Genomic DNA, 25,366 nt, shown 5'->3' with positions numbered 1-25,366 from the left:
ACATACTTACAGCCAATCAGCTCTGAATGATTTGAGATGACGTATGGTGGGGATGGTAGCTCCATGCCCCTCTGGTCATTATTTTTTTGCCACACACATTTCATTACAAAATACTCTGAGCATGCGCAGTGAAGTTTTTACAGTCACCGTTGACTTCACAGCGAGAGGAAGGGGCATAATCAGGTTTTGTCCCACATGGCTCTAAACAGCTCAATAGGCACACACTGTGACTGTAGACACACTAATTAGAAGAACACAGACTAAAACAGCAATGTACAGACGAATCAGATGATTAAACATGATCTTAAAATATATTTTATATTTTTTTTTATTTTTTTTTTTGCATTTTTGTAATCATTATTTGTAATACTTTCTGCTGACACTAGGTGGGGCTGTGCCGCACCTGCCCCTAATGACCAGTCGCCACTGGTGTTATGTTCCTTTTTAAATTACGTTTGTTGTTTTTACATTGTTTTACATTGCCAATTTTGTTTGTTGACTTGACCCTCTGAGACAAATAGGATTTGTGATTTTGGGCTATATAAATAAACTTGAATTGAATTGAATTGAATTGAATAATAGCAGTCTGAAGTTGTGAGAATAGACTGTCACCCACAAGGGAGGAAATGCATCATATTGACAGAGAGACAGAGAGGGGAGAGAAAGTGCATCTGCATCATAAATCCCACTTGATGCAATGCAGCGTCAAATCCTTTAACAACGTGGATTCCTATGAGCTGGACTCGCGCGGGCCACCCAAAGGAAAACACTTCCTCGAGTGTGACACTTTGACATACAGCTGATTCAGTGTGTGCATGCCTTCGGTCTCCTCAGCATCCATGGAGTTGTTTGCTCACTATAGAGTGCCAATTGGGACCTGTACTTCTCCACCAGGTGTGTTTGGAAACAATTAGCCGTGGCTCGTGCACCTACTCCACCCAGCACCCATGAACTTTTCGGACCTCCGCGCGCCGCCCCATCCCTCTCACGGACAATGAAGACGACTCGCAGGTGCAGGAGCCTCCTGTCGATCAGCTTGAACTTCTTCGCCCTTCTCTTCTCCATTACCGCGTTTATAACGACGTACTGGTGCGTGGGGACCCAGAGAGTCCCCAAGCCAAAGTGCAGCAAACTGCGGACTCACCAGTGCATAGACTACGGAGTGAACGAGACGGACCCGAACAAGGTGGTGTACAGCTGGGAGACCGGGGACGACCGCTTCCTCTTCAGACATTTCCACACCGGCATCTGGTACTCCTGCGAGGAGAACATCCACGATGAAAGTAAGAGTAGAAGGTGTGTGTGTGTGTGTGTGTGTGTGTGTGTGTGTGTGTGTGTGTGTGTGTGTGTGTGTGTGTGTGTGTGTGTGTGTGTGTGTAGAATAATTGGGAGGGATGAATTAGTTAGATAAACAAAAAATAAGTTTAAGAGACTTATATCTATGTCCTAAGTGCAATAATGTATGCGTTTCAATGACTGTTAATGCAGGGATAATTGTGTCTACTTCACGGGTCTGGAAAAGGCTCGTTTTTATGAAGAAAGTGGGGAATAAGAAACATTTAACCATAAACCATTATTTTTTTCCCTTTGAAAGTCCTTAAATACCCTTCTAAAGGTTATATTAACCTAAAAAAAAGTATTAAAACATTGCACCTCACCCTCACATTTCACTTGCTCCTTTCCCCTATGTTTTATTTTGATTCTGACAGAGTAGATTATTTTTGTCATCATCAGATTATTGTCTGAGCCTACTTAAAGGTAGGGTAGGTAAATTTGAGAAACCGGTTCGAGATACACTTGTTGTTATATTCCATGGAATGCTCTTAACATCCCGATAGCAATGAATATCTTAAGTGCTTTGACAAAAAATCCATAAATCTGTGGAAGCCGTAATACTGTAAAAAAGCACGACCAATCATTTTAGCCGGCCCGGCTAAAATAACTGGATGGCCTACCTGCCTGTCAGCCTTCCATCTGTGCACAAATTTATCTCGTGCCCTCATTGGTCATGTGCGCGTTCGTGTGTGTTGGAGGAGGGGCTCTATAAGGAAGTGGCAGATTTTCTCCGGTTGTGTATTTTCAAATTCTAGCGATATCGAGCCGGTTTCTCAAATTTACCTACCCTACCTTTAACCTCATTCACATTTTAAAACACAAACCAAAATAAATAAATGTTCACCTTCTTTTTTTTGTGGAAATCATCATTTCATTTGTCATTTTAACTCCCTTATTTGTCATAATGCAGCTCTAAATTCAGCTCTCTCTTTTACGTATTCCCTTTCATAACAATGTCGGGATAATCGCTTCTTCCATTTATATCAGACTACTTATCTAATTGCAGGGATCTGGTATAGTCTGATTATCTGTTTATTTGGTATGAAATGCAGAGCTAAGAGAGGCACAGAGGAGTTTCAGAATTAAGTTTCTTTTTTTAAAGGAGAAAAGGATGATTCTCACTCTTCAGTACTCAGATCGAGGATTTAAATGGAACACTTGATCGTGGCGGCATGTGATTGCTTAGCAGCTTAATCCAAAGGGGGGATAACCAGTGAATGATGTGTTCACAAGCCTTATCTCTACTGTTGAAGGAATATGGTGACGTTGGTGTAAAGTAATTTAACTAAGGGCTCAAGGACGTGTCACTGAAGGTAACAAACATAACAGGGTGAAAGTTCAGGTCAAAGATGAGATGAGGCCAGATTACTTCCTCTGGTTAGTTCACTGCAACTTGTGTAAAATATATCCCAGCATTCATCTTCAATACAATAAGAAAATGTGCTAACAATTCATATGTTGATATTGTTCAAGACTAGAAATAAAGCACCTATTGAGATAATTTAAGAATTCCTAGCACATGTCTATCTCATCAAGTGGCTGTACGATGGAGGGGAGGGGGAGCACCGGCTTGAGTTAATAAGGATTATGTAACAGCAGCCTTGATGAGTTTTTGCTCAAAACAGCTGTTGCCACCATCTTTCTACCTGATTAAAGTGTTCCACTTAGAACAAATCCAGCTACGCGCCCCGCTCGACAGATGACGAGGGAAAACGTCACATCTGCAGGAATGGGTCTTTTTTTACATTCTATTTGTTAATTTGAAAAAGGCTTTCATTATATCTAGTTTAATTTTTTAAATGGTGTCCAAATAGTAATCGTAATCGATGCTATTTTGTCATTGTAACTCAATGCAAAATGGGCCTAATTCAACAGGATAGATCCAGATGTTGAGTAAAGGTTGCCAACACACCAGCTGGTGGCACAGAATCAGGTGCCCGAAAGCAGCTGCATTTCTGACATAATATGTCAAATGAACAGGATGTTGACATATAAGAGACATATTATGTCTCTTATTCAACATCCTGTTCATTCATTTTTGAATTTATGAACTCTGACCTTGCTGTAGCGGTGTGATCATCAGGCGTTATGTTTCATGCTTTGTCTAAGCCGATCCAGAGATACACACCTGGACAGATTAAGAGGACTGAGGCCTGTATCAGTTCAGTAATAAGAGCCTTTATTTTGTTTAATCCAGAACATGCCCCCTCTGAACTTCCAGAAACAGGTTAATCACAAATATCTGAACTGCCACATAGTGAATTCAATATGAGATGCTACTGCTATCATGCTGTGCGAGGTCACGACAATATATATTTGTTCTGCTTCAGGTGAGATGTGCAGAAGCTTCATCGACTTGGCCCCTGCATCAGAGAAAGGTGAGTCCACTGCTCATCATCATAAACCATGATCAGAAGTTCTCCAACAATCCCAAGTGTTGTTAAAATGTTGAGGTCCCCATCTCTGGCTATGGGCAAAGAAGAAGATTGGTTGAAACGTATACATTTCTTTCCAAAGATATGTCTCTTGAGTGACTTTATTAAAATGATCATGTACAATTGAAAATGTGATTGCAATATAGCCCAATTTTCTAAATGTACATCTTTTTTAATTGCACATTTTGAAAGTATGGGTTTTGTAAATTAAATGTGAAATTCCAATGTCATTTTTTAACAGTTATACTATTCAATTGTTTTACTTAAATAAGCTATTGCTTGTATAAATGGAAAATACGGTTACATGTATGGTGATGTAATGCACTTTAGTTTCCAAATTTGAATAAGTATTTTATTAGTATTGTACAGTGGAATAGAACTTTCCAAATTACACATGGCCGAGAACAAACCTTGCGAAAAAATGTATCCAAATTGCATTATTGCATTTTTATTCAATTAGCATTTTACTCAAACAAAACATACTGTACATGTGTGAAAATAATAAGTTTACATTTTCACACCAATGAAATCCTTTATGGGCTTCTATATGTTTGTAAAAAAGAACTTACAGATAATTATATATAGATGATTACAGTACACTCCCTGAAGGAAAATCTGGAACTCTAGAAGTAACCTGTATATTTGTTAATCAATTCGACCAATTTGTAAAGGTGTATTATCAAACATTAATAACAATTAAGTTTAGTAAGGATAAGGATTTTCAACTTTGCCATCTGAGAAAATGTCATATCCTGTATTTCAAGTGATTGAATCAGAAGATACTAAAATAATTCAGTTCAATGTGTGTAAATAATAATGTCCACCAGATGAACGTGGCCGTCAAGAAAATGTTGAGTAAATATGTCTCCAAATGTCTACTAAAGATCTCCACTATGTCTGGTCTCTTCCTGATCTGTTCATGGATGGAGAGTAAGCTGAACTCAACATGCTGTTCCTTGCTGTTTAAAGCAGATATTTCAAGGGGAAAGAGCAAAAGAAATGTCTGGGAAAAAGTAGATTTTTCAAGCATTCACAATGTGAATAAAGGCATCAACCAATGCTGTGTGCGAAATTAGCGTCACGTCACATTGAAATGTAAACTTAAGTAGTGTTACAGAGGCTTATGAGTCGAGGATGCTCTGTAGCCGACAAACACAACCAACTGTAGTACTGCTTTCAAGCTTGACAGGCCAAATCAACTCCTACTGTTCTTACCTTTCACAATAAAAGCCCCACACATAAACATTGTCTAACTGTTCACCATAGGAAAGCATTTTGGGAAAGAATAACTCAATCAAACAGAGAATAATTCTGAAGAATGAGATGGAGTGAATCAGTTCTTTAACATTTTAGAGTATTCTGTGTTTTAATGTCTTCCTTTGATCCTCAGCAATACACCTGTTGATTGATTCTTGAGAAAGTCAAAGGACCTTCAGACATGTGGTTCCATCACATGAAAGACTTTGGACTTATTGTGACATACTGTAAATAAACTGTACATTACATAACACAATGATTAAAATGTTATCGTAATCAAATGTGTCCCCCCTTTGCAGGGATGCTGTGGCTGTCGCTGGTTTCTGAGATGTTGTACATCGTCCTGCTGCTGGTGGGCTTCAGCCTGATGTGTTTAGACCTGGTCCACTCCAGCAACGTCATCGATGGACTCAAGCTCAACGCCTTCGCTGCCGTCTTCACTGTGCTCTCAGGTAGTCAGGTTTTATTTCTAATGAACAAAGAGGATTTCAGTACTTGTTTTTATTGCTTTTTGGAACTATAGTCAAGAGTTTGACATTCCATTAGCCAAAACTTGATAAAAGATAAGCATTGTGTAGAAAGTAGGGCATGAATTCAAGAATGTAAGGCTATCAATGGACATTACATTATCTTGTTTACATATTTGCATATTTCATGAGAAGGTTTTACTGTAGTTCAAAACTTGTTGAAGCTTACCATCCTGTTTCTGAAGAATTATTTTTGTATACTTGTATTTCTAGCTAACCACATTTTTTCTTTATTGTTTCAGGTCTTCTGGGCATGGTGGCTCATGTGATGTACACACAGGTGTTCCAGGTCACTGTCAGCCTCGGCCCCCCCGACTGGAGACCCTACAACTGGGTCTACGGCTGGTCCTTTTGGTATGACTCCACACTCAAACTCAAAGATTGTACTCACACCATCATTATCCATCATATCATATAAAGCTCTGTTTTATAAATAAAGTTGATTCGAATCAGCCGGTAAGAGGCCAGATGAGGGATTCCCTTCTGCACGTAGCAGCCCCAAATAGTTTGTTGTATCTCTGCTGTCACCTCTCCTTAGCATCACTGTTTCTAATGAAAAAAATCCCAAAGCTCTCATGTTATGGTAGGATTAGGCTTTGGTGTGCAAAGCTCCAATGCAAGCCTGATTGGAATTGCATAAGGAGATGATATTTCACAATATGCACAGTATGCTGAAAAATCGTTTGCAGAAGCGAAACAATTCTTGACCTTTTGTTGGCATTAACCAACGCGCGTGAAGTACATGAGGCAATGATTTGATTGTCTGATCTCTCATGTGGCCCAGCATGCTTGAGGAGAATGAAAAAGACTTCAATGTGCTTAACACTAATCTCCGCAAACAAAAAATATTGAGAAAAAAATTATCCAAATGCAATTTTGAATTTTGTCTCTACATGGGTGTTCCCCTTTTTTAATCATAAAATCCAACACCAGTCACCACTTGTGCTGAATTACTAACCGATATATATTTTTTTCAGCATGGCCTGGGCGTCCTTTACCTGCTGCATGGGCGCATCAGTCACCACCCTCAACTCCTACACCAAGACAGTCATTGAGTTCAGGCACAAGCGCAAGACCTTTGAGCAAAGCATCCGCGAAGAGAACGCACGGGAAGCTTTTGGATATTACCGCGAACGCTCCCTGCAATCTATCTCAAAATCCGTGGAGGTTTATCCCAGCCAGTCTCTGAAAAGCAGCAGGAAAACTCTCATACCTGCGGACTCTCTGGACCTGAGTGACATTGCAGGATCTTTGGGGGAGGAGCAGTGCTGAGCGGGACAGGAAAGATCAGTGGTGACAACTTGATGAATGGAAGAGTTGTTATCGTTCAGGTGGAAAACACTTTGGAGGATTTCAGGCTGTATCATTAGCTCAACTCTTTTTAACACTGCCTTAATTGTGGGTGTGTTGTTGACATTGGAAGTCACCCCTTTTCCACTGAGGCAGTTCCAGGAATGGTTCGGAGCCGATGTCCGTTTGCAAACCATTTTGTTGTGTTTCCACTGCAGAGGTGCTGGCTCTCGGCTGCGTAAATTGGTTGAACTAGGGTACCAACTATTTGCCTGGACAGCACCAAGAGCATAAAGCAGTATACATCGGACCTTTACCTCAGAGTCTTGGGCAAAATGTACGTGACCAACAGCAGTTCATGGCAAGTACCACGAAGAGTAGAAAGTTGTTGGAAAACTTGTGCTTGCTAGTGAATCTAGCCTTGTAAGTATAAGAACAAAATGAGCTGTCCTCAGCGAGGTCCAGCATTTTGTTATTTTCCCTTGTGTTGCTGGGAAGAGCAGCAAAGTAAGCGAGGATGTCATGACGAGGGGCTAATCACTGGAAAAGCAAAAGGGTTCATTGGAGCTAGCCCCACTAGCCCTGCCACGGAAATTGTCGTGGTGGAAAAGGGGTAATGGGAGATTCTAACCAGCTGATACACTGGAAAAAACGGACATGAGCTAATCGCATTAGAGATGATGTTTCCTCTTTCCTGTAAAATGAAAATGTGAAGTATACTATTATAGAGTGAGGTGCCAAAAAACTGCAGTGATGGCCACTTTAGGCTGGCTCCAACAGCACGTCAATCCCCTAAGCCCCAATGTCAAAATGCACAACTTTACAGCAAAAATAAAAATGTTTACAGCCTGTTTTGTTCCGAGGTTGTTCTGTTTAGGTTTCCCTGTTCATAATAACTGTAAGGGGGGAGGGATTTTTTAGTTTGCATCATTAAAGAAACCTTATTATGCTTGTATTGGTTTACCCTTTCCTGTTGTGTGCTATATAGGGGTTTCTGCATGTAAATGATAACAGCAAAGGCTAAAATCCCAAAGTTCGTTCCAGAAGGAGTTTCTCTCCCCCACACCCCCTGCCGTAAAAAATAGGACCATCACTATGTAACACTTGCACTTCTATTGGCTAACGCTCCAACACATTGTATGTGATACAAACCCTCTGCTCTGGCTCCCTTGAGTTTAGACAAAAATAACAAAGAAATTAAATAAAAAACTAAAATAAGCGTCATATCCTGCTACGGTCCCGCACCAGCGCCTTTTCTTGCGAGTGAATAACCTGACCCCCGGCTCGATGAGCGAACTATAGGCGCATTCACACCGCAGTACTTTACCCATAAAGGTTCATGAGAACTTCGTTCATGAGAACTCTTTAGTTCTCATGAACTAAGTACAGATCGCGTTCACACCGGAATAAGTCCCTGGGGAAGGATTAGGCAAATGAGCCGCTGACGTCACTTCTTCTTCTTCTGCTTTGGGTTTACTGGCAGGCCGCAAACAACTTCACGGCGTATACTGCCACCCAAAGTCCCCAGCCGGAAGTCCCCAAAGTTGGGGACTGGCTTCTAGCCTTCCGAGTAAATCGCCAGAACGCCGACACCTCCTCATCTCCACCGCTTCCATGTTTTCTTTTGTGTTGCAATAAGTTAGTCTCTCTGCGTTTGTGCGCTGGGCTAATGCTAATGCTAATAATGCTAATGCGAGGATAATAAAATGGCGGCTTCACAAAACTTTTTGCCAATCAACCTTTTTCTCCCACCAAAGTCCTGCTCTCTAGCGGGGATGGAAAAGGGGGTAAAAAAGGTTCTGATTAACTAATTTTAGTTCCGGCTCTTTTTGGTGTGAACGCGACATTTCGGAACTATATCGGAACTAAAGTGGGAAAAGTACTGCGGTGTGAACGCGGCTTATGGATACATCAAAGAAAATAAAAGTATCGGAGGAACACAGACAGTGGTGGCTGGCCAATAGAGGGCGCTAGTGCGCCGCCCTCCCTAAACCACACACAAAAATATTATTATTAATACTAATACTAATAACTCACCCTTTCTTATCTCTCCCACCTGACATTAACAAGAACACACACACACACACACACACACACACACACACACACACACACACACACACACACACACACACACACACACACACACACACACACACACACACACACACACACACACACACACACACACACACACACCTGCTGTCTTTCTGCTGACACAATCTCAAACTCATACCTGGGTTCTGTTGTGTTATCTCATCGACACACACACCTCGCTTTATACTCTTACATTAGACTCAAAACAAGCCCACAGAAGAACAGAAGCTCAATAGAGAAGTCCCGCCCTTCTACTTCTGATCCATGGGACCTTATAGCCCTTCTACTTCCGACCCATGGGACCTTATAGAGAGCCTAAGTCCCGCCCTTCTATTTCCGACCCATGGGACCTTATTTCAGAAAAAATATGTATTGTAGTCAATGGCGAGAGAGAAATAATTTTTCAATCCCATTTGAATTGTGCCATCAATTACACATATGATGTTTGTCAATTTAAAAGATAATTTTGCAAGTCAAGAAAAAAAAAACGCTCAATGAACTACATCTCTGGTCTCGCACAACACACGTCACCAACACCAAGATAGCTGTCACCTTGGCACATTTCACCTCTTTCTTTCAGAATGAGGTGAAAAGTATTAAACGAGGTGGAAATCATGTTGAGAGCTGCTATTACACAAAAGGAGAGTTAGTCGGTTGCCAGCATGCGGGACCGGCTGTACAAGGTTTCGGTGAGTGTTAAACGAGTTATGACATCACTTACGCGACTCTTGGATTTGTGGTCTTTCTAGTTGCATATTTTCATAGTCTTATATATCAACAATTTTATGACAAACTGTGACTTTCTTGACTTGGAAATTATTTTTTTAAATTTACAAACATCTCATGTGTAATTCATGGCACAATTCAAACGGGATCAAAAAATTATTTCTCTCTCGCCATGGACTACAATACATATTTTTCCCGAAATAAGTTCCCATGGTGGTCCACCGCAAAGGGAGGGACTTCGGCTCTCTATGTTCCCTGTGTGACTTTAACGTTTACAACGTGACGCAGGAGTTCCTTCCTGTTCCGGTCAGACCGGTCTGACATCAAACTGCTGCTGGTGTAGAAACGGCTCACCAGCCTGCAGACTCCATTATGTATTTCCTGCTACATCTTAGCAAGAGATGCCTTTTTCATCTTGTACAAGTACACCTTTTTCAGCTCTGGTTTCAATGTCATCCCGGTTTTACGGTCTAAAAAGTGTTGCAGCAGTTTTTATCACTCTCTGAAGAACAAGAACAAAATGTATTTGACCTTTTATTACTTTAAATTAGATGTTTAAGTTTAAAATGTACAAACTACGGCCCAAACACTTACATTAGGAGTAACGTGCTGCAGCTTCAAAAACGATGAAACATATTAACAGCAATGTGCTAAACACATGCAAATAAAGAGATATCTACACTAACCTGACAAAACATGTGCAGGGTTTACTAAAAGAGCTGCATTAGCTAAAAGGTTTTCACATGTTTTTCTGAAAAAATTATTGAAAATCTGAATTTATTGAATTGTTTCTTAATCCTACAGATAAATACAATATTTATAAAAAAATTCAAATATCTTGTTTCAGAAAAATTATTTAGAGATGTTTTTATAATTAAACAAAACAAATGACTGAGATTTTCACTTGTCCCCTTATTTCTTTCATTAACAAGAAAAACCCCAACATTTTATTTTTTACAGACATGTTAATGTGGCAATCATATCACATCTTGAAAATAGAAACACAATTTATTACAAACTCAACCTGTTAGCTTTTCTTTTTTATCACTGTTCTTTGAATGTCTTTTATTTCCTTCTTCGAACTTTCATTTATGCATTCAATGTCAGGACCTCGACACAAACTGATGGACCCAAATGCACGACACAGAGACAAAGTCTTGAATTTAACACAAATGTATCTTTTATTTAAAAGATCAGGTAATTCCTTTTAACAGAGTAGGTACTGGAATTAACAAAAAGCGCTCACAAGGAGGAAAAAACTATGCATAACAAAAGAGAACTTAAGAAAGAAACTTAAGCCTACAAAATAAACAAAACTACAAAACCTGACATGAGTAACAGCGATCCTTTCTTAGCTGAGGCTTGGCACGACCATTCGGGGAAACAAACAAGACGAACTGACACAGGACAGGGGAGAGACAAGACTATTTAAACATGAGGTGAGTGGGAACAGGTGGAAACAATCAGGGGCGGGGCAGACACTGATGATGGCGGGAAAAACACACAAGAGGAGGAAGAAACAGGGCCTGAAATTAAAGACAAGAGGTAAGTACAAAATAAAACAGGAAATGACAGACAAAATACATAAACATAACTAACACATTTGACGAGACACAACAGTACCCCCCCCCTCTAGGGACGACTCCTGATGGCCAAGGCTGATCAGGACGACGATCGTGGAAGTCCCTGATCAGAGTTTTATCAATGATAAGTGCGGGAGCTACCCATAAGCGCTCCTCAGGACCGTATCCCTCCCATTCGACCAGGTATTGATGTCCTCGGCCCCGTTTGCGGACCGCTAGTAGCTTCCTGACCGTGTATACCGGGCCCCCGTCAATGATCCAAGGTGGTGGAGGGGCCTTGGAGGCGGGAACCAGGGCGCTCTCCTGAACAGGCTTGATTTTGCTGACGTGGAATGTGGGGTGGACCTTGAGAGACCTGGGGAGTCGGAGACGCACCGCGACAGGGTTAATAATGTTCTGAATTTGGAAAGGACCCACGAACCTTGGTGCCAACTTCCTGGAATGAACATGTAGGGGTAAGTCTTTAGTGGATAACCAGACACGCTGACCCGGTCTGTAGACGGGAGTCGCACGGCGGGAACGATTTGCCGCTGCCTTCATCCTAGCGGATGTCCGAAGGAGTGCCTGCCGAGCTCCGGGACAGACCTTCCGACAACGTCGGACCATGGCGTGCGCAGACGGGACTCTGACCTCCTCCTCGTTGGCTGGGAACAGCGGGTATTGATATCCATAGGCGCACTGGAAGGGGGAGAGATTGACCTTTACGGCGGTCTGAAAACCCTCCTGGCGGTCCGACAAACCTCTTACTCCGTGCCCAATAGCAGTTAGCTGCTCTTGATGCTGGTGAATTAGACTTCCTTGGGCAAACAATGCAGTCTGGAGCGCTTTTGGGTCGGCTGGGTCTGCACGACCCAGAGACAAAGTCTTGAATGTAACAAAAATGTATCTTTTATTTCAAAGATCAGGTAATTCCTTTTAACAGAGTAGGTACTGGAATTAACAAAAAGCGCTCACAAGGAGGAAAAACGTCGGGTTACGTATTGTAACCCTTGTTATATAAACACAGGCGGAGCCCTCTACTGGACTCTATGGGTACTACCTTATCATGCAAGCATTCACCTACTGAGATTTCTATAGACGTAGCCGGCCCCGGGGCGGGCCTACCTGAATGCGTGCGCATCTCACTTCCGTATAAAAGGAGGCCTCGCCTCCTGACCACCATCCTACACCACTCTTCAGCGAGCGGTATAGGACAGACAGTGCCCCCAAGGTAGAGGGCTCCGCCTGTGTTTATATAACAAGGGTTACAATACGTAACCCAACGTTATATCTCTCACAGGCTCCGCCCTCTACTGGACTCTATGGGTACAGTGGGCGGAGCCCCGATGTATGCACACACTGTCGTCCAGCACACCGATCCACCTCACTGTCCCTGACCGGCTTTAGCAGCCACTGCGCCTCACTCACCTCTCCCTCGGTTGTAACCGTGGAGAAGTCCGGGCTGCGGCCGATAGAGCACACCCTGACGCGCTTGCCTCGCAAAAAAGTGTGCTCAAAAATAGTGCTGAGGACTCCCGTGCGTCTGCCCCTAGGCAGACAGGGAAAGTCCGCAGCCCTGTATGGGTTCACTATGCACTCTCCCTCCTGAGTCCCTAAAGAGCACGGGGAGAACGCAAGTGCCCCCTACGTCCCCCCACTCAGCCACTGACCCTGTGCAGAGTGTGTAGGGACAACAATATGGAGGGCTCTCCCCCTCCTGCCCCCAGGCAGGCGAGGGGAGCCCTTCAGCCCTGTAAGGGCCCAGAGCGCATTACATCACCCCGCGACTCTCCAGGGGTCCGGAGAAATGTAAGCGCATTTACGCCCGGGGAGGGGGTCAGATGCCCACTGACCCACAGCCCCCCCCCCTCCTCACCAGTCCTGTGTTGCCACAGCAAGTACAGACGATGAGAAAGAGCCAGACATATCCAAGAGATAAAACTTTATGAAGGGGCCTGGCGTTGACCAAGACGCCGCCGTGCATATATCCTCCACACTCACACCGCTGAATAAGGCTGTTGATGCAGCCACAGCTCGTGTGGAGTGCGCACGGACCCCCATGGGACAGGCTCTCCCTGCCTGCTTGTAGGCGTGTGCAATGGTTTCACAAAGCCAGCCTGCCAGGCGTTTCTTGGACAGAGCTTTTCCAGTCACCCCGCCCCCGAAGCACACAAACAGCTGTTCAGTGCGTCTCAGGGTAGCTGTGCGCTCTACATAATATGCTAATGCGCGCACCGGGCAGAGGAGGTGTAATTTAGCTTCTCTAGCCCCCCCATGGGGTGGAAGACTAAAACCCCCCAACTGAATAGCCCTCGACCTGAACTCACTCCTTAGGCTCTTGGGCACAAAGGAGGGGTTCGGTCTGAGTGTCGCCCCACTCTGGTCACCCCGAATCAATAAACAGCTCGGGTGCACCGACAGAGCGGTTAACTCGGACACTCTTTTGGCTGACGTTAAGGCAAGTAGCAACGCTGTCTTCCACGACAGTGCTTTCAGGGAGGAGAGCTCAAGAGGCTCAAATGGCCCCGTGACCAAGGCCTCGAGCACCAGCGGCAGGTCCCACTGTGGGGCGGAGGCGTGCACCACCGGGCGCAGCCTCCTGACCCCCTGTAAAAACCGCAACATCAGTGGATGAGAGAAGGCTGACCTGCCGTTGAATCCCTCATGACAGGACGAGATGGCTGCTGCATACACCTTCACTGTGGAATGAGCAAGCCCTCTGTCCACCAGTAACTGTAAGAAGGATAAAATAGAGCCCAACTCACAAGATAGGGGCTCTATTCCCCGCTCCTCACACCAATGCTGGAATCTCAACCACTTCGGCCTGTAACAGGCTGTGGTGGATTCTGCTCTAGCTGCCTGGATAGACTGAATAACGCTGTCAGACAATCCACCCTGTCTCAGCCTGTCCCTCTCAGGAGCCAAGCCTGAAGAGGACGGCCCAGAGTGGGTAACGCCCCGATTGCACCTGCCTCTTGAGACATCGCCCCCCAGAACTGGGGGATCGCCCAGGGCTGGCCCACCTTCATCTGTGTCATTTCTGAGTACCACGGAGCCCCGACGCGATCCGGTGCCACCAGAATGACTACCAGACGTTCTCGCCTCACTCTCCCCAGGAGAGGGAGAATGAGACGCAGCGGTGGAAAGGCGTATAGCAGCTTCCTTGGCCATGGCTCGTGTGCAAACGCGTCCACCCCCAAAGGCGGGTCGTCGCTCAGGGCCATGGAAAACCACAGGGCACAGTGGCTGTTGCGCCGGCTGGCGAACAGGTCCACTTCCGCTCTCCCGAACTGGGCCCAGATCTGCTTCACCACCTCCGGGTGAAGCGTCCATTCGCCTGGCAGGGGGCCGCCCCTCGACATGAGGTCGGCCCCCCTGTTCTCCAGTCCCGGGATATGGAGGGCTCTCAGAGATAATACCACCTCTGATGCCCATAACCACAGCCTCTCCGCTGTGGCCAACAAGGCGGCGGAGCGGACTCCGCCCTGCCTGTTGATATAAGCCACTGTGGTGCTGTTGTCGCTCCTGACCAATACATGTCTCCCTTGAATTAGGGGCATGACATGCTGGAGGACTAACACTACCGCCCGTAGCTCTAGGAGGTTGCTCTGTCGTGTTTCTGTTAGAGACCAGCGCCCACCTATAGCCCTCTTCAGGCAGGTCCCTCCCCATCCTGTTCTGGATGCGTCCGTGAACACTGTGATGTAGGAGGTTACCCGCCCCAGTGGAGACCCCCTCCGGAGGTGCCCGGGAGACCCCCAGAACCGGAGGTTGCCCTCCACTGAGGGGGGGGATGGTCACCAGCCGCCGTTTGTGCCTCTTGGGATCCAAACGCAGACTGGAAAACCACCTCTGCAGGCGGCGCATATGCAGTAACCCCAATGGGACCACAACGTGAGCAGCCGCCATGAGACCCAGAGTCTGCATGACAGTTAAAGCTGTCACTGTTGCCCCCTGTCGCAGCCTGTACACCGCCCTGAGAAGGGACGTACGCCTGCTTTCTGACAGGGTGGCACGTAGCGTGTCTGCATCGAGCACCACTCCCAAATACAACGCCTGTTGGTGAGGTATGGGGGTGCTCTTTCCCCAATTGATCGCAAAGCCTAATTTGGTTAGGTGTGTGATCAATTGTGTTGTGCAAAACATTGCCTGTTCCCGGGACCCAGCCATGACAATGAGGTCGTCTATGTAAAAGAAAACTCTCATGCCCTGGGCGCGCAGCGGTTGAAGCGCTGTGGCCACACATTTGCTGAATGTGCGTGGGGATAGGGAATAGCCGAACGGGAGTCTGTTGTACTCGTAGGCTATCCCTTGAAAGGCAAAACGCAGATACTTCCTGTGCTCTGGCACAATCTCCACATGAAAGTATGCGTCTTTCAGGTCGATGGTGGTGAACCAATCGCCCGGCTGCACTAGCCCCATTAACTGTTTGATAGTTAACATGCGAAATTTCCTGCGGCAAATGTGAAGATTCAGGCTGCGCAAATCTAGAATAGGTCTGAATTCCCCTGTCTTCTTGAAAACCAGGAAGTACATGGAATAAAAACCCTTTTCCTTTTGCTGAGGATGCACCACAGACACTGCCTGTTTCTGCACCAAAGCCTGAATCTCTGTTGAGAGGAAACCCATCTCCTCCTGGGATGACAGAATTACCTCTCGCATGCCTCTGAATGGAGGTGGGACGCTGCAAAACTGGAGTGAATAACCCCGTTTCAGCGTCCTGTCCATCCACTCTGACAGTACACAGCTGAGTTTCCATTCCCCATAATATTGAGTTAATGGACAAGCCCTTAGCTGTGGGGCCGCAGCTATAAAGCTGTGATACTCTCTGGTGACCCGTTCCGCCGCAAAATCCCCCATGAAAGGAAGATTTGCCCATGGAGGGTCGACACAGAAAGGGCCGATTTTTTATTGAGGTACCTGAACACACCATCGCGCGCTCTTGTGTGAGCGCGCGCTCCACCCTAACGCTGTTCTCATTACCATGGTAACCAGCATTAACCGGAGTTTTTGTTGACGTAATGTGTTCACCTGAGGTCCCTGAACACACCATGGGCTCCTGAGAGAGCGCGAGCTCCGCCATAATGCAGCTCTTACCACTACGGTAAACTGTATTAATTGGAGCCTTTATTCTAGGCGTAGTGTGTTCCCTAACCATAATGCGCCGACTAGCAAGCCCCTGTACCCGCATAGCGCTACTATAGCACTTCCTGCGGTTTATCTCTCTCATCTGCGCATGCCCACTAGCCGTCTCCTTTACAGGAGAAATAACCGGGGTAGCGAGTGGGGAATATGTACAGTCAACAATGTGTGTGAGTGCAGGATTGTGAAAACAAATGACACTCAGACTTGGATACAGATCACCTTTTTCTTTATTAGTTTTCCTAATAAAAGGGACCTGGGCATTGAACAGGGAGGAGGTGGGATTCACCCTAGCGTCCTGGGTGGAGAGACCCGTTGAGACGCTTCCTCCCTCCGCCAGTCAGCTGCGTTTTGGCGGAGCTCCCCACCCGGCGGTTCTCTGCTGCTGCTGAGACTGCCGTGGCCGGGCAGCCCGCCCCCGTGAGTGCCGGTACGCTGGCCCCACGGGGTCGGTTGAAGAAGCGGAGGGTGCTACCGGCACGGGACCTTCGTACCGGCGTCTCTCCCTCCGTCTCACCGTTGCACTGCGCTCCGCCGCCCGCGGAGGACGCTATGCCTGGGGAGAAGCTAGCGGCAACATGCGGCTAAGCTGCAGCCTCTCTTCCTCCAGACGGCTGAAACGCTGGGTGACCGAGGCTATAGACCCAAAGAGCCCTTCCGTGGAAACGGGGGCTCCAAGGAGATCTGCTCGGTCCTTTTTGGGCAGCGCGGTGAGTCCCAGCCACACATGACGAGACGCCACTGTGGCTAAGGACATCACCCGCCCGGCTGCGGTGGCCACTCCATGGATCAGATTATTCATCTGACCTATGCAGCGGTCTGGATAATCATCCCCGTCTTGAGACGGGAGAGCGGGGGCGTCTGCTCGAGGAGTAATCAAGGAGACGCCCAACACACCCAGATTATTAGCCGCAGCCGCCATCTGTGAACCGAGCCTGAACATTTTATCCAAATATTCCAAGGCTTCCCGGTCCCGCGGCAGCGGGGGCAGAGGTTTCTTCCCCTCCGCCCAACCAGCTGATCGTGGCAACAGATGGGCCGCCAGGCTCTCGTCGAGGGGGGGCACGCCAGAACACACCGTGTCTGATCGGCCCTGCACCCTGATAATGCCCGACATGGATGCTATGGCCGCCTTCGTCCTCAATGGACGCCGCCATGTCGCCTCCACACACTGCCAGATGTCTGGCAACGGGGGCGAGACGAAAGCCGGCTGCGCCGGAAGCACCGGGCCGTAAAACCCCTGCCTAAGGCGGCTTACAGGCCTCGGTGGCAGCGGTGGGGGGAGCGGTAAGCCTACACGCTCCGCTGCCTGGGTCATCACCGCTGGGAAGTCCAGTCGCGCAGACCTGAGTGCTGGGCCCTCCTGGCTGTCGGACCCGGGGGTGTCGGACAAGGAGATGTCGTCATCCTCCTCCGCGAAGTCGACCACTCGGTCCCTCGGAAGGACGAATTCAAACGGCACGTCCTCCAGGTCGTCCATGTCCACCACCTCGAGGTCCACATCCTCTTCCTCTCTGCACACCTGCGGGCCGAACTTCCTCGAGAAGTGCTCCGCACAATGCCGGCTGTTTAGCATCGGGATCGAACAGCAGGAAGCACAGGCCGGTGTCTGGCCCGCTCCCTGCTCAGCATGATCCTGTCCCAGGCACTGGAAACACTGACGATGCGGGTCTGCTCCCGCAATCAGTCCAGGACACGACGGGCAACTACGATGCTCCAGGACTGGCTCCATTTTCACAATATCTCTCTCTTTCTCTACTTCCTTTCTCCCACTTGTACGTCTCGGACTCAGTGCTAGGTTACCACCTCCGCTCGCTGAAGAGTAAAGGATGGTGGTCAGGAGGCGAGGCCTCCTTTTATACGGAAGTGAGATGCGCACGCATTCAGGTAGGCCCGCCCCGGGGCCGGCTACGTCTATAGACATCTCAGTAGGTGAATGCTTGCATGATAAGGTAGTACCCATAGAGTCCAGTAGAGGAGCCTGTGAGAGATATAACCTATGCATAACAAAAGAGAACTTAAGAAAGAAACTTAAGCCTACAAAATAAACAAAACTACAAAACCTGACATGAGTAACAGCGATCCTTTCTTAGCTGAGGCTTGGCACGACCATTCGGGAAAACAAACAAGACGAACTGACATAGGACAGGGGAGAGACAGGACTATTTAAACATGAGGTGAGTGGGAACAGGTGGAAACAATCAGGGGCGGGGCAGACACTGATGATGGCGGGAAAAACACACAAGAGGAGGAAGAAACAGGGGTTGCGGTCGAATAGTCCATTTAGCTTAGGAACCTTCCTAACGGAGTGAAATGACCCGGAAGTCCCTCAGTGGCAGCCATGATAAGTGCCATTCGAATTCTCTAAATGAAAGGAAAGGAGGTTTCAAACGTCCTTTATAACCTCCTTTAGCTTAGGAACCACTGGACCTCCCTAACCGAAAGGAGAGGAGAAAATGCTGCCCCACAATGCCTTGCGGCCGCGGCATTTGCCGTCACACAACAGTCGGCCGTTCACGGAAACAACCGATTATGAACGAGAAATGATATCATGAAAGTTACGGTGCTTATTAAGCATATTAAAACGTATGTGGTAAGTTGCCAAAGTGCTTTGTTTTGAACGTTCATCAGTATTATAATCAAAAAGAGAAATATGAACAGTGGCGTCGCCTGGCCTGGGCATCCGGGGCTTTAGCCCCGAATGTTTTTACTGTAGCCCCGGACAATTCTCCCTCAATAATAATTTACGTGAACCTCATAATGACACAAGAGAGGACGGCAGGACTGTAATTTCCCGTGTTCAGTGAATGCAACAGAGGCATGACACCAGACCAATCAGAGAGTTGCATGGAAATAAACGTGTGCTTGTGTCATTCAAGCTCGGCTCTGTGTGTGTGTGTGGCAATAGCGCATTTAGTGTGATAGAGAGAGAGAGAGGGAGAGAGGGGGAGGGAGGGACCCATGCCAGCATGGACCGTGTTGTTAGCATCTGGTTAGCGAGCTGCACTAACGGACATAAGGAGCTGTTTGTTCCACAAGAAGCTGGAGGAGAGTCCTCTCCTCTCAGACTGAGAGACTCAGGTGAGCTAAAGGACTCTCTGAGTGTTTAGATACTTAACTTTAGTCTAAGTTATCTCAGTGGGTCTCAAACGGTTTGGTCACAAATTATTCAAAAGATTATTTCCGCGGCACACCTTCATATGATCATTATAGTTATACAAAAAATAAGAGAATAAAGGAAAAACAGTTATGAAATACTATATGGCAGTAAAACAAGAATAGAGTTTAAAAGGGGAGTGATTAGTAAAATATCCATAAAGAAAAAGTAAATCTGTTTACAGTTCTGCTTCATATGGGTGTTGAGAGAGGTATCCATAGATCTCTTCACAGTCGCGGGTGTAGTGTGTGTGTGCGTGTGGGGAGTGTTGCAGTGAAAAATGCCACTAGTGCCGCCGCCACTGTGGGCTAAGCCCCGAATGTTTTCAGGTCCAGGCGACGCCCCTGCTCAAGGGGAAGTACAAGTACCTCAAAACTGTACTTAAGTACAGTACTTGATTAAATGTACTTAGTTACTTTACACCGCTGGAGGTGGAGAAAGTATGTAAAACTCTGCAACAACAACAAAGTAAAAGTCCTTATCTTCATATTGTAGAATAAAAAAAATGCAACGAGACTTTAAAACAATTCATATCATTCAAGTTATTACCCTGATCAATAACCTTGTTTTAAGCATTAATACCTTTATTATGACATCACTGTATTTGTTGTAATAAACATGTTTTTACATATTTGTTGTTGTTATAAATTGAGTTGCATCTTTTGACTTAAACTTCCTACCTTTTTTCAACATTTGATTCCATTTTATGTTTTTATTTAATGCGTTCAAAATGGTCACAAAACCTGATTTTGATAACGTCATGACTTTACTTTCAATAGGATAATATTTTCAACATCGTAGCCGGACATTTCTTTAAGAGAGAAAAAACCCAATAATATAGGAAAAAACCTAAAGACACTGAAAAAAGGGAAAAGTACAATCTTCGTATAAGACAAGCTCCAGTGACTAGTTGTTTTTTTGTTTTCCTTTATTGAGATGGTACAATGTTTTCCTTGTCAAAAGAACGGCAGTATAGTAAAGTGACAGTATTTTGCACACACTTCAATGTATCCAGAAGTGTTTCAAAAGGCATGCTTAATACACAGGTTTTTTAAGTAATACATTTTTCCATTTACAGATTTTCAGGTAGCCTTCCAGCCACACTCCCAGTTCTCCTAAATGTTTTTGGTTACAGCTTCAGTTTTCGGAGCACCTCCTTGGTCAGCTGTTTACTGTAGTGGTTGATCTTCCAGTGTCCAGGCTTCCATCCCAGCAGAAAGCGATGAAAATCTGTCCAGGCATAAACAAACATCTCCCTCCACTCCGTCTCCAGGGCAGCAAAGTCCACATCTTTTTTCACAGATTGCTTCAGTTCACTAAAATAGTAGTCCAGCAGGCCTGGTACCCTCTTTTCACACTGCTTCTCCTCCATGCAGCTTCCTAAAAAATACACAACGTCCTTCATCCCACAGCCTCCTCCCACATACTGAAAGTCTACCGCCGCCACGTCCCGCCCACCTTCGGAGAAACAGAAGTTGGCTAACTTGGCGTCTCCGTGAACGATTGTCTTGAAGCGACATTCGTTGAGGATCTTGTCGATGTCCCCGGCAGCTGCTTTCAGCTCGGGATGGCCCATGGCCTCCAGCTCGTCGGGCCGGGTCTCCAGGTGCCAGTATGTGCCGACGGGCCACAGACCCTCAGGTTCCACCCCCAGGAAGAGAGTGTGGAAGTGGGCCAGCCAGCTGAGACAAGCATTTATTTCTCTGTCCTTCACGCTGGTCCTACAGAGAAAACATCCTTATTTATACAGCATGAAACATTTGTATTCTCTCATAATATCTCACACTTCTCCATGCCGTGGTACAACCTGACAAGCATGTAATATACAGGATGTTGAAGAGGAATGGTCAAAAACAGAGTGCTCACAAGAACTCCCAGATGTTGTTTTGGTTTTATTTTGGTTCTTTGAAAATGGATAATGGTTTAAAACGTTAAAATGCCTTGTTATGGTATTTGCATCTTATTTTATGAGCGGTGAGAAGTATTTGCATGCATACATCATGCACCCAAAGCTTGAAAACACTTTGATTCTCACACTTTTGTATTTGGAAATATGAGTTTTCTTTTTAACATCATGAAGAAGAGGTGAGATAACACGCATTACACATTTTGGTGAGTTTTTAGTGCTTATTTGTATCATATTTTAGTCTAATTTGTATTGTTTTTAAGCAATAACTAAATATGATAAAGGGGTTTTGTATTTCTTCACCTTAATATGTCCTGCGAGTGTAAAAGACATTAGCATTTTTAACAGTATATTTCCACGTATAAGATTTATGACGAGCCACCAAAACGCCTGTATTTTTATTTCGTTTGTATTTCATGAAACCTTATTCCTTCCCCTGTGTGATGGATTATATGTTCTGAAAAGTAACATGCAATGTGAGAATTTTGACCTATGACCTCAATATTGATTTATTTAATCCTGGCTGTTTATGTGGATGTATTTATAACGGAAAGTCTTTGAACAAATGTATGTTTTGCTCAACTGCTTCTCATCTAGGAAATAAGAAATGTAAAACATGATGATTCATTAGATATTAAAGTGACTGTTATTTTGTATATATTGATTGTTGTGCTTTTATTTAGGTCTTAATGTGTGCATATGTATAAATATTTGCACACATATTTGTATATATATATGTGTTTTTGTACTCGGGATTGTGGGAAACGGTATTTCGATCTCTCTGTATGTACACACAAACTGAAAGATTGACAATAAAGTTGACTTTGACTTTGATATATATTGCAGAGCTACAGACCGACCAGTATTTCTTACAAAATCTCATACCTCCTCTGATCATACCCGGCCACATCCAGGTCCTCCAGCACGATCAGCATCTCGTCTCCATAGGAACGAGCAGCCAGGCAGGCGGGGGTCCTGCAGCTCTGATTGGTGGAGAGGTTCTGGTACCAGTGAGTCTCCACCTGGTAGGATCTCACTTTACGTGTGTGTGAGCGATCTGTGTTCCAGCCGCCGGGATGCTCCGCCTCCTCTGGAAACTTGACGTGTTTGAGGACCACAGACGGCCAATCAGAGCCCTGCAACTGCAGCCGCACGATCTCCCCGTACCCGCTCCACAGCGTCTGGATCTTTGCCCCCACACACAGGGAAGAGGCCCCGCAGGCCTGCAGGACCAGATCCTGGTGCTCCGGCTTCATCTCCACTCAGAGCTGAAGATGAAGCACAGTGTGTGTTTAACATCTCTGCTCTTAAAGGTCACCTATCATGCAAAATCCACTTCTTCATGTCTTTTCTACATCAACATGTGTCCCCTCTGTGTAAAGAGATTCTGAACGTTTCAGGAAAAAAGATTCTCTCACTTTCTATCCTGATCCATTTATATAAAAACCTGTCTGAAAATGAGCTGATCAGATTTTAGCCACTTTATGATGTCATAACGATGTTTTGGCTTGTGTAACCATTAGCCAATCACCAACCAAGGCAAGGTAACAGAAAGAGAATCAGCACTTTTGAAACAGGGATGAAACAGAGATCTGTTTGGTATTTGGAGCCAAACACTTCAGAGACATGTTTTGTATATATCTGATTATATCCTATAATATGTTGATGAAAAACAGTATTATAGGGGACCTTTAACTGGACTTATATTCACACTGTACATTTATTCAAATTCAATTCAAATTCAAAGGTTTAATTGTCATATGCACAAAGCTACAGTGTAGAAATGGCAATGAAATTCTTCTGACCTGAGCTCCTCCAACAATGCAACATATATAATAAAATACAAAATAAAATAAAATAATTGTGCAAGAAGTCTATATACATGTAAATGGAATATGATATGTACAAAAACAAAATATGAAATTAAATAATTGACATTAAGACAAAATTAAATACGGTTTATTGTGGTGATAACTATTCAGATAACATTTATATTGAATTATTATGCCATTCTTCACACACTTGATGCTAATAATATCCAACTTTTATTAACAGATAGTCTACAGATTTGCATCTTTCACGGTCAACTTGTATATCTTTCACTTCTTAGTTCTGTTTCATTTTTATATTGTGAGATGTTTATGGTTATTTTCTATTTGCAATTTACAATTCAGAGGTAAATCATGTCCTTTTACTCCACTACATGTATTTAATACCTTTAGTTACTTTACAGATGTGGATGAATGATGTGAAATATAATCAAGTGTTAAATCAGACTTTAGTTCCACCTGGAGTAAATTCACAAGCTACCCTGCAGTATACAAAGTCATTCAAACTAGCTGCACCTTTACCAGCTTTGAGAACACTTTCATGATCAATCATTATAAAACATATCATATATATTATTCTGAAATGGACCAATCTGCACGATGACAACTTTTACTTTTGATAATTTAAGTATATGTTGATGCTAATACTTTCCCACTTTTACTTGAGTAACATTTTGAATGCAGGACTTTACTTGTAACAGAGTATTTACACTCTGGTACTTCTACTTTTACTGAAGTACCAGATCTGAGTACTTCTTCCACCTCTGCTTCTTCCATCACTGGGAACAGTAATATCACACACATCTGGAGGATTGTTGGTGTTTGTTATAGTGAGTCACTTACCTTACTCACAAATGATCAAGCTTGTTCATCCAAATAAAGCAGACTTTATTTCTGTTTCCTTCTCAAACATTCAGTGTAATAGATATATATATAAACCCTGCTGAAAGAGAATGAAATAGGCTTCTCTTTACCCTCAGCTTTATGTCAGGTAGCAGGAAGTATTTTCTGTGTGACGTTTATAGCAGCAAGCACACAATGAAGTCTTATGTTGATAAGTTGATGATATCCTCACCGAGCTTTTGTATGTTTAAAAAAATGTTCAATAAAAAAAAAAAAAAAAAAAAAAGCACACAATGAAGTAAGCTTAATGAACACCACTGCCACCTGCTGGGCCGGAGTGCATCCACAGCAACACTGTGTCCCTCTCATCCTGAATTTGTCTAAATGAAGTCGGCCTGGACACTTTGGGGTCAAAGGGATAGGTGCATGGGCTGACAAAAACGGTCAGTGAGTAAATATAGTATTTATTTACATTCTCAGCAAGAAGAGCAGCCAAAGACACACAGATGCAAATAAAACTTTATCTGGCAAATCTTAGTCAAATTTGAACACAGTGATGACACTCATTTTTTAATTCAGTTTGACTCGCATTTTCCAAGGACATTTCTGAAGTCCACTGCGAGAGGGACCCAAGTTCCCATCAGCAAAAACACGTCGGTTTGCTATCCTGGCTCCAAAATGGTGGAATGAGCTCCCCATTGACATCAGGACAGCAGAAAGCTTACACATCTTCCGGCGCAGACTAAAAACTAATCTCTTTCGACTCCACTTTGAGCAATACAATTACTAACAAAGCACTTATATACTAACTAAGCACTTACATAACAAAGCACTTATATACTAACAAAGGACTGGCTTATCTAAAGCCAGTTGAGTAGCACTTAAAATGTTTTGGCTCTATGAAACCTAATGTACTTATATGATAAGCTTGTATCTTCTTGGTTGAATGCACTTATTGTAATTCGCTTTGGATAAAAACGTCAGCTAAATGCAATGTAATGTAATGTTAAACTGCACTGTAACTTTTATTCATTTTAATGTTTATTTTATTATCTTTGCTTTTTAATGACTGTTTTTAAATGCCATTTTCTTAATGTCTTTCATTTTTGTAAAGCACTTTGAATTGCCTTGTGTTGAAAGGTGCTATATAAATAAACTTGCCTTGCCTTGCCTTACCTAAAGGATAGACTTCAATAGGTACCTTTTAACACTTGTAACTGGGCTAATTTACCCCATGTTAACAAATATCCTTTGGTGGGA

At 44.5% G+C, this 25,366-nt stretch overlaps 2 protein-coding genes across 3 annotated transcripts; one reads left to right on the top strand and one right to left on the bottom strand.

Annotated features, from left to right (window-relative positions):
- The first annotated feature begins 994 nt into the window (after positions 1 to 994).
- LOC117474739 (germ cell-specific gene 1-like protein) lies at positions 995 to 7,749 on the top strand. The gene is made up of 5 exons (XM_034120731.1): positions 995 to 1,283; positions 3,666 to 3,713; positions 5,327 to 5,479; positions 5,797 to 5,908; positions 6,532 to 7,749. The coding sequence occupies exons 1-5, from the start codon at positions 995 to 997 to the stop codon at positions 6,824 to 6,826; spliced, it is 897 nt and encodes a 298-aa protein (XP_033976622.1). The 3' UTR covers positions 6,827 to 7,749.
- A 12,686-nt stretch (positions 7,750 to 20,435) lies between these two features.
- Positions 20,436 to 24,517, bottom strand: LOC117474687. 2 transcript variants are annotated; one of them, XM_034120662.1, is made up of 3 exons: positions 24,107 to 24,517; positions 22,320 to 22,702; positions 20,436 to 21,249 (listed from the first exon to the last, which is right to left on the bottom strand). In XM_034120662.1, the coding sequence occupies exons 2-3, from the start codon at positions 22,688 to 22,690 to the stop codon at positions 20,658 to 20,660; spliced, it is 963 nt and encodes a 320-aa protein (XP_033976553.1). In that variant the 5' UTR covers positions 22,691 to 22,702; positions 24,107 to 24,517; the 3' UTR covers positions 20,436 to 20,657. The 2 variants fall into 2 exon arrangements, with proteins under 2 accessions (XP_033976553.1, XP_033976554.1); XM_034120663.1 differs by having other exon boundaries at positions 24,116 to 24,517.
- Between the last annotated feature and the right edge of the window lie 849 nt (positions 24,518 to 25,366).

This window comes from Trematomus bernacchii, unplaced genomic scaffold, assembly GCF_902827165.1.
Source record: "Trematomus bernacchii unplaced genomic scaffold, fTreBer1.1, whole genome shotgun sequence".
NCBI lineage: Eukaryota > Metazoa > Chordata > Actinopteri > Perciformes > Nototheniidae > Trematomus > Trematomus bernacchii.
This window is presented reverse-complemented; position numbering and strand designations above follow the sequence as displayed.